At 37.6% G+C, this 14,101-nt stretch overlaps 1 protein-coding gene across 8 annotated transcripts in view; it reads left to right on the top strand.

Annotated features, from left to right (window-relative positions):
- LOC108285674 (zinc finger protein 780B) overlaps positions 1–5,761 on the top strand; it is an 18,029-nt gene extending 12,268 nt beyond the window's left edge. For all 8 annotated transcript variants that reach the window (XM_037729474.1, XM_017502978.2, XM_017502975.2 and 5 more), the window contains one exon: positions 2,217–5,761. In XM_037729474.1, the coding sequence (XP_037585402.1) occupies positions 2,217–4,492 (2,276 nt within the window). In that variant the 3' untranslated portion in view covers positions 4,493–5,761. The remainder of the gene's footprint in view (positions 1–2,216) is intronic.
- The last annotated feature ends 8,340 nt before the right edge of the window (positions 5,762–14,101 follow it).

A 14,101-nucleotide genomic window follows, 5' to 3' on the forward strand; every position in this document is an offset into this window, starting at 1 on the left:
GTAGAGACGGGGTTTCACCATGTTGACCAGGATGGTCTCGATCTCTTGACCTCGTGATCCACCCACCTCGGCCTCCCAAAGTGCTGGGATTACAGGCTTGAGCCACCGCGCCCGGCCTCTTTTATGTGTTTTCATAATGGTAGATATTGTCCTTTCACTTCTAGGTGTAGGACTCTTAAGCATATTTTGTAGGGCTGGTCCAGTGATGATGAATTCCCTCACCTCTTGCTGTCTCGGAAAGACTATTTCTTCTTCATTTATGTTGAATACTTTGCTGAGGATAGTATCCTTGACTGAATTTTTTCTTTCAGCACTGAATATATAATCTCATTCTATCTCATTTCTCTCTGTTGAGAAATCTGCTGTTAGGCTGATGAGAGTTCCCTTGTGAGTGACTAGATGCTCTTCTCTTGCTGTTTTTAGTATTCTCCTTTGTCTTTGACTTTTACATTTTGACCATAATGTGCCATGGAGAAGACTTTTTTGTGTTGTATTTATTTGAGTATCTCTGAGCTTCCTGTATCAGGATGTATGCTTCTCTTACTAGAGTTGGAAAGTTTCCTGCTATTATTTCATTAATAGATTTTCTATCCTTTATGTTTTGTCTTCGTCTCTAGGACCTCGGAAATTCAAATATTTTGTCGTTTTATGATGTCTCATATGTCACAGAGGCTTTATCCATTCATTCAGATGTTCTGAGGAAAACATTTATCCTAAGGCTTAAAAGATGAGTTAGGGGCCAGGTGTAGTGACTCACGTCTGTAATTCTAGCACTTTGGGAGGCTGAGGTGGGTGGATCACAAGGTCAGGAGTTCGAAACCAGCATAGCCAATATGGTGAAACCCTGTCTCTACTAAAAATACAAAAATTAGCTGGGCTTTGTGGCGGGCAGCTGTAGTTTCAGCTACTTGGGAGGCTGAGGCAGGACAATTGCTTGAACCCAGGAGGTAGTGAGCTGAGATCATGCCACTGCACTGTAGCCTGGCAATAGATGAGTTGTATGTTTGTTACAAAGAGCCAGGCCAGAGAATTCTTGGAGGATGAAATAGTCTAAGCAAGGAAGAAGATAAGAGAAAGGTTATATCATGTTCTGGTTGCTAAAAGGAGGCAGTGGGTAGAGATCAGTCATAAAGGAGTACAGTGTCCTGATAGGAAGTTTTGTTCTCTGTGTTAAGGATTTGGATTTTATTTTCGGAGTAAAGATAAACCATTCAAAACCAGTTTTAAGTATGATTTGTAAACTTTGGTATAAATCAGAATCATCTGGTAGAGATATTAAAAATACAGCTTTGACTGGGTGTGATGGCTCCCACTGGTGACCCCAGCATGTTGGGAGATCGAGGCAGGAGGAATTGCTTGATGCCAGGAGTTCAAGACTAGCTTGGGTAACATGGCAGGACACCATCTCTACAAAGTAAAAATAAAAAAATAAGAATAAAATAAGAATTGGCCAGACTTTGGACTGCAGGAAGACTAAAGAAAAAGAAAAACAAATTATCCAGACATGATGGTATGTGCCTGTTGCCATAGCCACTTGAGAGGCTTAGGCAGGAGGATTGCTTGATTCTGGGAGTTTGAGGCTGCAGTGAGCTATGATCATGCCACTGCACTATAGCTTGTATAATAGAGAGAAACCCTGTCTCTTAAAAAAAAAAATACAGGCCGGGTGCAGTGGCTCACGCCTGTAATCCCAACACTGAGAGGCCAGGGCAGGTGGGTCACCTGATGTCAGGAGTTCCTGACCAGCCTGGCCAACATGGTGAAAGCCTATCTTTTCTAAAAATACAAAAATTAGCCGGGCATGGTGGCAGATGCCTATAATCCCAGCTACTCAGGAGGCTTAGGCAGGAGAATCACTTTAACCTGGGAGGTGGAGGTTGCAGTGAGCTGGGATCATGCCATTGTGACAAGAGTGAAACGCCCTCTCAAAAAAAAAGAAAAAAAAAATACATCTTCTCTAGTTAAAAATTCTGATTCTGCACATCTGAGTTGCTTGAATGTCAATATCTGTAATAAGCTTACCAAATGGTTTTGATTCACACCTAAATTTCACAAAATCACCATCTTACCTAAACTTTCTTCATTACTGGCACCCTTTTTCTTTTTCAGGTCCATGAAAGTATTATATTTTATACTTAGGCCTTTTGTTTAATGGATTTTGTATGCATGTATGTTATAGGAAAATAAACTATGTTTGTCTTCTTCATTTCTTTCAGATTTGGAATCAAAATGTGGACCTGAGAAAATATCACCAGAAAATGATATTTCTGAAATAAATTTACCAAAACAGGTTATAAGGCAAATAAGTAAAACACTTGGCCTTGAGGCCTTTTATTTTAGAAATGTCTCAGAATATAGATGTAGATTTGAGGGACTACAGGGACATCAAGAAGGATATATCAATATCAATCAGAAGATGATCAACTATGAAGAAATGCCTACTTATCCTCATGCTTCTCTTATTCACAATACACATAAACCATATGAATGTAAGGAATGTGGGAAATACTTTAGTTGTGGTTCACATCTTATTCAGCATCAAAGTATTCATACTGGAGAGAAACCCTATAAATGTAAAGAATGTGGGAAAGCCTTTCAACTTCACATACAACTTACTCAACATCAGAAATCTCATACTGGTGGGAAACCTTTTGAATGTAAGGAATATGGAAAAGCCTTTAATCTTCCCACCCAGCTTAATAGCCATAAGAATATTCACACAGGTGAGAAACTGTTTGAATGTAAGGAATGTGGGAAGTCCTTTAATCGTAGCTCAAACCTTACTCAGCATGAAAGTATTCATGCTGGTGTAAAACCTTATCAGTGTAAGGAGTGTGGGAAAGCCTTTAATCGTGGTTCAAATCTTATTCAGCATCAGAAAATTCATTCCAATGAGAAACCCTTTGTATGTAGGGAATGTGAGATGGCCTTTCGATATCAGTACCAACTTATTGAACATTGCCAAATTCATACTGGTGAGAAACCCTTTGAATGTAAAGAATGCAGGAAGGCCTTTACTCTTCTGACAAAGCTTGTTCGACATCAGAAGATTCATGCAGGTGAGAAGCCCTTTGAATGTAGAGAATGTGGAAAGGCCTTTAGTCTTCTCAACCAGCTAAATCGCCATAAGAACATTCACACAGGTGAAAAACCATTTAAATGTAACGAATGTGGGAAGTCCTTCAACCGTAGTTCAAACCTTATCCAACATCAGAGTATTCATGCTGGTGTAAAACCATATGAATGTAAGGAGTGTGGGAAAGGCTTTACTCGTGGTGCAAATCTTATTCAGCATCAAAAAATTCATTCCAATGAGAAACCCTTTGTATGTAGGGAATGTGAGATGGCCTTTAGATATCATTACCAACTTATTCAACATTGCCAAATTCATACTGGTGGGAAGCCCTTTGAATGTAAAGAATGTGGAAAGGCCTTTAGTCTTCTGACACAGCTTGCTCGACATAAGAACATTCATACTGGTGAGAAACCATTTGAATGTAAAGACTGTGGGAAGGCCTTCAATCGTGGCTCAAACCTTCTTCAACATCAGAGTATTCACACTGGTGTGAAGCCCTATAAATGTAAGGAGTGTGGGAAGGCTTTTAGGCTTCACCTACAACTTTCTCAGCATCAGAAAACTCATACAGGCGAGAAACCCTTTGAATGTAAGGAATGTGGGAAATTCTTTCGTCATGGTTCAAATCTTAATCAACATCGAAGTATTCATACCGGAAAGAAACCCTTTGAGTGTAAGAAATGTGGGAAAGCCTTTCGACTTCATATGCACCTTATTCGACATCAGAAATTGCATACTCGTGAGAAACCTTTTGAATGTAAGGACTGTGGCAAGGCCTTCAGTCTTCCCATCCAGCTTAATTGCCATAAGAAAATTCACTCAGGTGGGAAGCCATTTGAATGTAAGGAATGTGGGAAGTCCTTTAATCGTGTCTCGAACCTTGTTCAACATCAGAGTATTCATGCTGGTGTAAAACCATATGAATGTAAGGAGTGTGGGAAAGGCTTTAATCGTGGTTCAAACCTTATTCAGCATCAGAAAATTCATTCCAGTGAGAAACCCTTTGTATGTAAGAAGTGTCAGAAGACCTTTAGATATCATTACCAGCTTATTGAACATTGCCGAATTCATACTGGTGAGAAACCTTTTGAATGTAAAGAATGTGGAAAGGCCTTTAGTCTTCTGACACAGCTTGCTCAACATCAGATCATTCATACTGGTGAGAAGCCATTTAAATGTAAGGAGTGTGAGGAGGCCTTCAATTGTGGCTCAAACCTTGTTCAACCTCAGAGTATTCATACTGATGAGAAACCCTATGAATGTAAGGAGTGTGGGAAGGCTTTTAGACTTCACCTACAACTTTGTTGGCATCAAAAACTCATACAAGTGAGAAACTCTTTGAATGTAAGGAATATGGGACAACCTTCAGATATCAGTACAAACTTACTGAACATCAGAAAATTCATACTAGGGTGAAAGCCTTTGAATGTAAGGAATGTGGGAAGACCTTTGATATTATTATCAATTTCTTGGACATTATGGAATTCATACTGGTGAGAACCCTTATGAATGTCAAGAATGTAGGAAATGCTTTACTGGTGGTAGAAACCTTAGAATACATCAGAGAATTCATACTGGTAAGAAAGCATATCAATGTGAAGAATGTGGGAAAGTCTTTAGTCATAGTTCAAATCTTGTTCAACATGTTAAAATTCATACTGATGAGAAACCCTGTGAATGTAAGGAATGTGAAAAGGGCTTTAGTAGTAATTATGAACTTACTGTACATCTAAGAATCCATATTGCTGAGAAACCTTGTGAATGTAAGGAATGTGGGAAAACTTAGATTTTGCTCAGTCTTTACTGCATATCAAAGAATTTATACTAGTATGAACCCTATGAATGTAAAGAATGTGGAAAGACCTTTAGTTGTAGCTCGAGCGTTGTTCAACATGTTAAAATTCATACTGGTGAGCAGCCTTGTGAATGTGAATGTAAAGGATGTGGAAAGACCTTTAGAGTTAGTTCAGTCCTTTCTGCACATCACAGAATTCATACTGATGTGAAACCCTATGAATGTAAAGAATGTGGACAAGCCTTTACTGTGAATGGTCAGCTTACTCGACATCAGAAAATTCATAATAGAAGTTTTGTGAATATAAGGAGTGTGGACAAGCCTCCACTGTGTATGAAAAATTTACTCAACACCAGGAAATTCACATTAATGAGAAATCCTATGAACATAAAAGAATGTGTGAAGAACTTTCGTCATGACCTGGGATTTGCTCAACATCAGAGTATTCATACTGCTGAGAAATCTTTTTAGCTTAAGAATGTGGGATGTTTTATATCCACACTAAATGCCTTAGAGTTCAGAGAAGATAATTTTGGTGAGAAAGTTATTGACGTGAGGAATGTAGAGTACCTGCCATGTTCACAGTTTACTGCCCATGAAGTGTTTTACTGGATTCAGGCATACCTTGCTTAATTGTTCATTGTAGTTACTGTGTTTTATACACATTGAAGCTTTGCAGGAACCCTACAGTGAATAAATCAATCAGCACCATTTTCCAAACAGCATGTGCACATCTTGTGTCTTTGTGTCACACTTTAGTAGTTTTCATAATATTTCAAACTTTTTCATTGTTATATCTGTTATGGTGATCTATGACCAGTGTTTTTTGATGTTACTAGTGTGATTGTTTTGGGATACCACAAATCCTGCCCATAAAAGATGGTGAACCTAGCTGACAATTGTTGCAGATTTTGAAAGATAGTAAAATATATACCATATACCCCCACTTAGATTCAAAATTGTTAATGTTTATTTTTTTTGTATATTTGTTGTACCATGGAGAATAAATTTTAGACATCATCACACTTTAACCCTTATTACATCAGCATGTGTATTACCCAAACATAAAGACAATATCATATAGCCATAGTACCATAATTACCCTTAAGATTCATAATTCTGTAATATCATTCTATCTTTAGATTTCTTCATTGGCCTGCAAACCATCTTTTACAGCTATTCATTTTCTAACGAGAATCCATTGCAGATTCTACATTGCATTTGGTTCTCTCTCTTTAGTGTATTGTAGCCTAGAAACCATATGAATGTATGCTTTCAAATTATAGTGGGTATCAGAATCACCTGTGGAACTTAGTAAAACTACAGAAGTGTAACCCTATCTTATAAGCCTGGGCCTCTGTGTTTTTATATTATTTCTCCAGGTGATTGTGATACCAACCAGGGTTGGAGAGCCACTGGTCTAGAACATTTCTCCTCCTTTTTAAAAAAATGACATTGAATTTTGAGTAGCCCAGAAATGTTGTCTGCTATGTGTTTAGATTTCTTTCTTTATAGTGTCATTTAGCCTTGTTCTTGGTTGTGTTTTCTGTACAATATGTAAGTCCACAGGCTTGTTAGGTCCAGATTAAACGTTTTAGGGAAGAATACTTTGTAGATTATTTGTATGTCATGTTTTACTGTCAAAACATTTAAGTACAGGTCCTTACATTAGTGAAACTAAGGATGATAATTTGGGTAAGTTGGTAGCTGCCATAAGTCCATTGTAAAGATTTAGTTTGTAGTGGGTAAGTAATCTATGGAGAGACTTTGTCATCTCTGAAAATTTATAGTCATGTGTATTTAAGCCCTGGATTGAATACAAAATGAAAATTGAAATAGACTATTAAGAAATGAATGCCATTAAAGCATCAACATAATTCAACTTGTATGATATGGCGGACAGTGTCCTCAATACAAAATTGGCACCCTTCAGATTATACAGGGGATTGTTTTGTCTGGAGACTTTTTTTTGTTCAGCATGTATCACCAGCACCTATATGATGGCTGGTACATGAGCTGTTGATAAACTTTGAAAAAAAATTAGGCCTTTAAATCAAGCTATAAAACATGATACCATTAGTCTGGGTGCAGTGGCTTACGCCTGTAATTCCAGTACTTTGGGAGGCCAAGGTGGGCAGGTCACCTGAGGTCAGGAGTTTGAGAACAGCCTGGCCAACATGGCGAAACCCCATCTTTACTAAAATTACAAAAATTAGCTGGATGTGTGGCGGATGCCTGTAATCCCAGTTACTTGGGAGGCTGAGGCAGAAGAATCACCCAAACTCGGAAGGTGGAGTTTGCAGGGAGCTGAGACCGCACCACTGCACTCCAGCCTGAGCAACAGAGTGAGACTTCATCCCAAAACAACAACCAAAAAAACCCCAAAACAAAACATGATACCATTGTGGCATTATGAATTAGATTTTTTTAAGATTAAGAATAATCCTTTGTGAATTTATTCCATGGTATTAAAACATTTATAAAGTGATCATTTGTATTGATAGCTTTCTTCTTTTTGTGAATATATCCTGGTCAAATTATTCTTTTGATAGACTACTTATTCTATCTTTTACCATTTAATGGCATCTATAATCATAAGTTATAATTTTTAAAGTATTTTTCAGGTATTGATATTGCAATGATCTTATAAAACTTATAAAGCAAGATTATATAAAACTTGGCTTTCAAATTTTATGTTCCTATTTTTTATTTCCAGTTTCATCTTTCCTGTATTCATTCTCTTGAACTTTCTTCTTTGACCTCAAAAGATTCCCTGGGTATTAACCCAGCACAACTCCGTTATGGGTCACTGCACGTCCCAGTAGTATTATTAAGAATTGTCATACAAGAAAGATCCCTGGCAGCCTTTCAATGAAACTCTATCATCATGCAATCTTGGCAGTACTATGTTGGAAGTCAGAGTCCCTTTGAAAACATAAAAAATACTTTATTTGCTAAAATTACAAACCAAGTATGCACAAATTTAAAAATCACAGCTGGGCACAGTGACTCACACCTGTAATCCCCAACTTAAAATGGTTTGACTTACAATGTTCAGCTTTATAATGGTACAAAAGTGATAATGCTGCTATAGTTTGGCTACTTTTCCCCTCCAAATCTCATGTTGAAGTTTGATCCCAGTGTTGGAGGTGGGGCCTAATGGGAGGTGTTTGGGTCATGAGGGAAGATCCCTCATGAATAAATTAATGTCCTTTCTGGATTAGGGGGTGAGTTATTACTTTATTAGTTGCTATGGGAGCTGGTTGTTCAGAAGAGCCTGACACCTCCTTCCTCACCCTCTTGCTTCCTCTCTTGCTATATGATGTGTGCTATATGATGTCTGCCCCCTTCATCTTCTGCCACAAGTGGAAGCAGCCTGAGGCTCTTACCAGAAGCAGAATCTGTACATGATTCTTGTACATCCTGCAGAACAGCAAGCCAAATAAACCTTTTTATTAATTACCCAGGCTCAGATATTCCTTTATAGTAACACAAAATGGAGTAAGACATACTCAGTCAGAGTATGCTCCTCAACTTAAAATGGGGTTGTGTCTAGATAAACCCATTGTTAAGCTGGAAATATTGTAGGTTATAAACGCACACTTGGCGTATGACATTTTCAATTTATGATAGGTTTATTTGGATATAACCCCATCATAAATTGAGAAGCATCTAGTAATTATGATAATTTGATGCTCAAATTGACATAATGGGACCAGTAGGAATCCATTTACATTTGTTTGGGTTTTTTGGTTTTTCTTTTACTTTTTTTTCCTTTGACTTCTTAAAGGAATATTGTTTTCAGGTCATAAGAAGATGTTTTAGACTGATCCTGTTTGTTGGTTCATGTCCCCATGCCTCTTGTCCTGAGTCATGGAATCAACTCATTATTCAATACCCTCTTATATTAGGGAGTCCTGGTTCCTTTTAGAGGAAAAGAACATTAGAGACCAAAAAATCTGGCTGCTGTGGGTGCACATGGCAGTTATAGGTATGGAAAAAGATGCTGCTTTTATTATAATTCTTTTAATAAGTTTCAGAGTTGAAAATGTCATCATAAGGTCAGAAGTTCACTCTGATTTTTCTTAACTTAGATTTCTATGATCTGCTTTTTGCATTTGGGATTTTATTGAATTTAAATGTTTTATGTGTGGTGATAGCTGATGTTTATTTCTTGTTAAGACCTGTCTGAAATGATAAACTAATTTGCCTCCCATTTTTGGAGATACTGCTCTGATTCAAATTTGTCATGGTGTTTCTGAGCAGCATTGTGAAGAAGTTGTTTTAGAACATTCAATAGTAGATGATATCTTGAATTGTTCATAGACTCCCTAGAAAAGAAGAAAAAGTAGACACAAGATTTCTGTCATCCTTTTACAGGATATTGTGATCATCCAGTTTGGGGTATGAGGGATAAGGGACCCGTGTGTCTTAATTTCCAGAATCGCATTCCATTTCAACGAGTCTTCTGCATAAGTGTGGTCTCAGGGTTCACTGTCTTTGTTATTGATCAAACTGAAACCATCTCCAGCGGTTCCTCAGTGGATCAGAATCTGCTATTCATTAGGCCCCCATATCCATTCTAGCCTGCTTCTAGGAATACAGAACCAGTAATTTTTATTAACACTCGGCCATACCATCTAGAATAAGGACTGTATTTATTTCTCCAAGGTGTCATGTGACATAACTTATGGCAAGTAGGATATAAGTGAATATTTTGGCAATTCTGGAAACCTCTTAAAACACTGGCTTAATATATTAGTATTTGAGAAACCCAGGTGAAGAGTATCCAGAAATTCTTTGCTATTCTTCCAAGTTCTGTGCAAGTCTGAGTGCTCATTCCATTCTGATGCCAGAATGGTAAAATTCATGATTGATTTGGAGCAAGGCCACAATATCAGGCTTACATCCATACAACATGGTTGAGAAATTAACTTTTATCTTTTTTATCAACTTTAATTTGGGACAGTTTTACTATTTTACTCACAAGCAAATTTAATCTTAAATGATACAACCAGACTGTCATGTTAAAAGTAGTAACAGTTAACATATCCTTCTGTGTTCTCTAAGTCAAAAGCACTGATCTATAGAGAACAGAGTATCCCATGCATGTTGTCATGTACTTATCCCACACCCTATTGAAATCACAGTACCCAAAAGGGAGACATATTTTTTTTTCTTCAGGAATATATGTTTCTGCCACATCTATGATTCTCCAGAATGAGATGACAGAAAATGCTAAATATTGTTAAATGACTATATGTAGTTCCACTTTAGATGGTAGATAGGGGGCTCTGCAAACTCATTTTCTAGTAAAACTGACAAAAAAAAAAAAATCATAAACCTTGCCATTTGAGGTCTGAACGTGTCTAGAGTATATAGGAAATGAAATACGAAATTCTATTAAAACTTGGTAAGAACCAAAAACTTGGTAAGATAATTTGTGGCATTTAAGACACAATCGACTACCTTTTACTCTTCACAGCTCAATTTTATAGAAGTTTCACTCTGGATGGATGCTGCCAAGATGATGGAACTCCAGCTGTTAATCAAGGTTTGTCATATATCGACAGGAGGGGCACACCTCCAGGTTTCTTATCCCTACCAGCTCTTGAGGTAGTTAAATTCCTGGTGAACACAACTAAGATGTTTGGGGCTCCTTTGCTTCCCCCAGCCCCACCCACAGTTTGGAAACTCTACCCAGGCACAGTGAACTCAGATTTGGACCCTGATTGCCCTTGCCTCAGCTTGTTTGTAAGGCAGAGGTTCACAACAAGAGAAACTAGATGGCTACCACCCAACTCATTACCCAGAATGGTGGTTCAGAGATTTTGTCCAGAAGGAGTGGCAGTCCATAAGAATAGAGCTCTGAAGCTCTCTCCAAAAGAATGGAATTTATTTGAAACAGTGTCAAACAAATAGCTCCCTTAATTAAACACAACAACATAAACCATAGGCCAGATAATTCCATGGAAAGAGATAGCTAAGGAGCCTTCCCAAGGTCAAAAGAAACCTCAAAGACTGGCCTCAAAAACTAGCCCTGCCTGACTTAAAATTATATTAAACTGCTTAATAATTTATACTCTAAGGAATTGTTGAAAACAATGGAGTGATCAGATAGAAGGCAATGGAGCCTAGTGGGCTGAAAATAATACCAAGGAGGTAGTCATCTTAACAGAGAAATAGGGAAAGATAGTCAAAGAGACTCCTGTTTAAAACCATTGTCACACCAAGGTAGCTGTGCATATGTTTAAGGCTCCACCTTCTGAGGAACAGCATAAAATACTTCACACTGCAAGGGGAAAGGGAAATAGATTTCACTGAAATTGCTAAAGCTAAGTGAATTTAGGAAGTCATAAAATATCGAGATACAAAAATGTGAACACTTTAAAGTCAAGTTGTTTCTAGTTATTAAAAAATATCTATAAATATACACATAAAAATCTCCAAAGTAATTAGCAAATGGAATTTGGCTACATGTGACTATATGTATTTGTGTGTGTGTATATATGTGTGTGTGTGTGTGTGTGTATGTGTATATATATGTGTGTGTATATATAATATATACATATACATATACATATATATATATATACACACACATACACACACCCACATACACACACACACACACACACACACACACACACACACAAATATATAGTGACCAAGTAGGGCATAACTCAGGAATGTGAGGCTGGTGTGATATTCTAAAATTAATTTACCACATTAAAGAAGAAATCAAAAGATAATGTCAGTAGTTATTAACCTGACAAAATCCAACACCATTGATAATAAAACTCAGCAAGTTATGAATAAAACAAACATTTCCCAGTCTGATAAAGAATATCTAGGGAAAATAAACAGCTAATATAGAACTTTATAAAGTATTGACTGCTTTTTCACTAAAGTCAGACTCAAGGTAAGGATGTCTGCTCTAAGCATTTTTTCTTTAGACAGAGTCTTGCTCCGTCACCCAGGCTGGAGTGCAGTGGCATGATCTTGGCTCACTGCAACCTCCACCTCCAGGGTTCAAGTGATTCTCCTGCCTCAGCCTCCCGAGTAGCTGGGATCACAGGTGTATCACCACACCCAGATAATTTTTGAATTTTTAGTAGAGACGGAGTTTCACCAAGTTGGCCAGGCTTGTCTCAAACTCCTAACTTCAGGTGATCTGCCTGCCTTGGCCTCCCAAAGTGCTGGGATTACAGATGTGAGCCACTGCACCCGGCCTTGCTCTGAGCATTTCAACACTGTACAGAATGCCCTAGCCTGTACAGTATGGCAAATAAAGGAAATATAAATTAAGAGAAACTGTCTTCACAGATGTCCTGATTGTGTTTATAGAAAATTCTAATTTAAAATATAAGCCCTGCTAAAGCTAAGTGAATTGAGAAAGTCATAAAATATCAAGATACAAAAATGTAAATACTTGAAAGATAAATTGTTTCTAGTTATTAAAGAACAGATCGTTACAACTCTAAAATCTTTAAAGAAAATGAAACTATAACACTGACTGCAACAGCACATCAAAAAGCTTGTCCACCATGATCAAGTAGGCTTCATTCCGGGGATGCAAGGCTGGTTCAACATATGCAAGTCTATAAACATAATTCACCACATAAACAGAACCAAAGACAAAAACCACATGATTATCTCAATAGATGCAGAGAAGGCCTTTGACAAAATTCAACAGCCTTTATGCTAAAAACCCTCAATACACTAGGTATTGATGGAACGTATCTCAAAATAATAAAAGCTATTTACCACAAACCCACAGCCAATATCATACTGAATGGGCAAAAACTGGAAGCATTCCCTTTGAAATCTGGCACTAGACAAGGGTGCCTCTCTCACCACTCCTATTCAATATAGTATTGGGAGTTCTAGCCACAGCAATTAGGCAAGAAAAAGAAATAAAGGGTATTCAATTAGGAAAGGAGGAAGTCAAATTGCCTGTATTTGCAGATGACATGATTGTATATTTAGAAGACCCCATTGTCTCAGCCCAAAATCTCCTGAAACTGATAAGCAACTTCAGCAAAGTCTCAGGTTACAAAATCAATGTGCAGAAATCACAAGCATTCCTATATGCCAATAACAGACTAAAAGAAAGCCAAATCAAGAGCAAACTCCTATGCACAATTGCTATGAAGAGAATAAAATACTTAGGAATACAACTAACAAAGAAGGTAAAGGACCTCTTCAAGGAGAACTACAAACCACTGCTCAAGGAAATAAGAGAAGACACAAACAGATGGAGAAACATTCCATGCTCATGGTTAGGAAGAATCAATATCGTGAAAATGGCCATACTGCCCAAAGCAATTTACAGATTCAACGCTATCCCCATCAGGTTACCAATGACCTTCTTCACAGAACTGGAAAAAAACACTTTAAACTTCATATGGAACCAAAACAGAGCCCGCATAGCCAAGCCAATTCTAAGCAAAAAGAACAAAGCTGGAGGCATCACACTACCTGACTTCAAACTATACTACAAGGCTACCATAATCAAAACAGCATGGTACTGGTACCAAACAGAGATATAGACCAAACAGAGATTTTTTTTTTTTGGTACTGGTACCAAACAGAGATTTTTTTTTTTTCATTAGTAGCTGTTTATTGATCAATGGTTTGATATAAAGTTATTTCAGATCTTCAGATTTTTGCCCAGACAGAATCACAAGCATTACAAAGTTTTTTCTTAAAAATAAAAAAAGGGTAGGGGCAAGTTCCAATTGGTGGAACAGAACAGAGGCCTTGGAGGCAATGCCACACATTTACAACCATCTGATCTTTGACAAACCTGACAAAAACAAGCAATGGGGAAAGGATTCCCCGTTTAATAAATGGTGGTGTTGGGAAAACTGGCTATGTGCAGAAAGCAGAAACTGGACCCTTTCCTGACACCTTACACTAAAATTAACTCCAGATGGATTAAAGACTTAAACATAAGACCTAACACCATAAAAACCCTAGAAGAAAATCCAGGCAAAACCATTCAGGACATAGGCACAGGCAAGGACTTCATGACTAAAACACCAAAAGCATTGGCAACTAAAGCCAAAATAGACAAATGGGACCTAATCAAACTCCACAGCTTCTCCACAGCAAAAGAAACAGTCATTAGAGTGAATCGGCAACCAACACCATGGGAAAAAATGTTTGTGATCTACCCATCTGACAAAGGGCTAATATCCAGAATCTACAAAGAACTAAAACAGATT

Source organism: Cebus imitator, unplaced genomic scaffold (genome assembly GCF_001604975.1).
Source record: "Cebus imitator isolate Cc_AM_T3 unplaced genomic scaffold, Cebus_imitator-1.0 Scaffold306, whole genome shotgun sequence".
Taxonomy (NCBI): Eukaryota; Metazoa; Chordata; class Mammalia; order Primates; family Cebidae; genus Cebus; species Cebus imitator.